The 2,039-nt window shown below is 40.2% G+C and overlaps 1 protein-coding gene across 2 annotated transcripts in view; it reads left to right on the top strand.

Moving 5' to 3' along the window:
• The window catches only part of LOC116689692 (AT-rich interactive domain-containing protein 3B), a 62,912-nt gene that overhangs the window by 57,824 nt on the left and 3,049 nt on the right, over nucleotides 1–2,039 (top strand). For both annotated transcript variants that reach the window (XM_032516294.1, XM_032516286.1), the window contains exon 7: nucleotides 1,330–1,605. In XM_032516294.1, the coding sequence (XP_032372185.1) occupies nucleotides 1,330–1,605 (276 nt within the window). The remainder of the gene's footprint in view (nucleotides 1–1,329; nucleotides 1,606–2,039) is intronic.

Raw genomic sequence — 2,039 nt, 5'->3', positions numbered from 1 at the left:
TTTTTTTTTTTTTGGAAAATAATCACAAAGCGTCATGGCAGCATAAAGAGGAGGCTAATCTTTATTTCAAAAATAAAAATGTGTGTAAATGTGAAGGGTGAAGAAGGTTGTTATGTTGCTGGAAAAAACAAGCAAATATGCTCAGAAACCTTTCTCTAGCTCTATAAGATTATATTAAACTGGGTAAATGTTTGCTACTGAGAAAGCAGCCTCTCTATACTGTTTGGATTGAACTGAAGTGTTTCAGTTACAGATGTGCTGAGACTTTTGATGTATTTATGGGGAAATACCCCCCTCTGTCGCAGTTAAGAAAAACTGCACCTAGTCAAGGCGTTGGATAAACACATTTATGAAACACTACAATATGGGTCTAGTTTTAATAATTTAAGGAGGCTTTTTATCAGTATAAAAAGCATTTAACAGACATTACATATAGGCTCTGACACTAGACCAAAATAATTTTCATCCGTGCACCTGTTCCTTTTTTGTCAAATGTGTGTGAATGTGTTTGCATGCGGGTGCATTGGTATGACAGTGTGTGCATGCAGGAATGTTGGTATGAGTGTGTTCTGTTACATTTGCGTATTGTATTCCCACAAGAAGCCATGTTCCTTCCCTTCACTGTATCCCACCTGTGTGCGTACGTGTGTCTGTCTGCGTGCGCATTGTTTTGTGTTTTTATATGCCTTTTGTGAGTGTGTGCATGCCTGGATGTGTGTGTAGCCCATCCAGGTGTTTTAACAGTCCATGTGTGAAGCCATTTGGCCTCAGGCTGCTGAGAGCCCTCAGCTTTTCTACCGATTAATAACATGGTTCCCACGCTGGGGAGTACACTTTATGAACTTTGAAGCCTTCAGTCCACATCAGTAGGATCCTGTCGATAACTGTCATTACCCCGCTGTCTTATCTGATGTCACTTTGACTCGACTGGAAGGTGTCTATGTAGTCCATTACAACTTAAATCACTTGGAGTTAAAAAAAAGTAAAATTATGTAAATGAAGCCTTGGGGTCTTAACAGACAGCAACCTTTCATGTGCTAAAATCCTGCCTGAGGTTGGATTTGATTTGTGTTGAAATATTGCTATTCTCCCATATTAATATGTGGGAGATAATGCATCTATTTTAAATACTTATCCTATACAGCTTTGCACAGGCTGGACTTCCCCAGCTTACGTTGGGCAAGAGTGCACCCTGCAACAGAGCTGACACATAGACAACCTTTCACCTTCACCTGATGTGCATTTCTGCATTTATTTTCAGCCCATGTAGATGAACTAATAGATCCATTACAATTCATCAAACTAACCCTTAGTTTCTTTCTCTTCCAGATGACCTGACCTCCTCCATCCTGGCAGCCAGACCCTCCATGGCACTGACCCTAGGGCAGCAGCAGGTTGCAGGTTTGGCAAGAGCCGCCACGTTGGAGCAGCTGAGGGAAAAGCTGGAGACCAGTGGTGGAGGAGAGGGGCCAGAGAGGAAGATGGCCCGCATGGCAGAAGAGCAGCAGCGCCTGATGCAGCAAGCTTTCCAACACAACCTGCTGGCCATGGCTTCCCAAATGCCCATGAACCTGCGCCTGGGAGCCCCCACCATCACCACCAGAGGTCAGTGCTGCCACGTTTGTCAAAATACTGTTGAAAGAACGTGGAAATGATGCACTGAATGTTTAGTTTATTTCAATTGAGTCAAAAGAGGAACTTCGTATTAGGCAAGTTGCACTTTGCCTCATATATTTCAACTATGTCAAATTTAAAACTAAATTCTACAAATCTAATGCATAAATATATACATATATAAAATGTCAAAACTTGATTGAATAAGTATTCAGCTCTTTTAAATTGGTAAATAGTTCATTTCAAATTGATAGTTATTTGGCAGGAGATTTTTAAGCCTACCCTTCCAAGATAACCACATCTAAATATAATAAATATGCAAAATATATTGTCAATGTGAATACACACACACACAAACACACATATATATATATATCTATATATATATATATATATATACATACACACACACACACACACACACA

Source organism: Etheostoma spectabile, chromosome 1 (genome assembly GCF_008692095.1).
Source record: "Etheostoma spectabile isolate EspeVRDwgs_2016 chromosome 1, UIUC_Espe_1.0, whole genome shotgun sequence".
In the NCBI taxonomy this organism is placed as follows: Eukaryota; Metazoa; Chordata; class Actinopteri; order Perciformes; family Percidae; genus Etheostoma; species Etheostoma spectabile.
The sequence above is the reverse complement of the archived record's forward strand: the minus strand, read 5'-3'. Positions and strand labels throughout refer to the sequence as shown.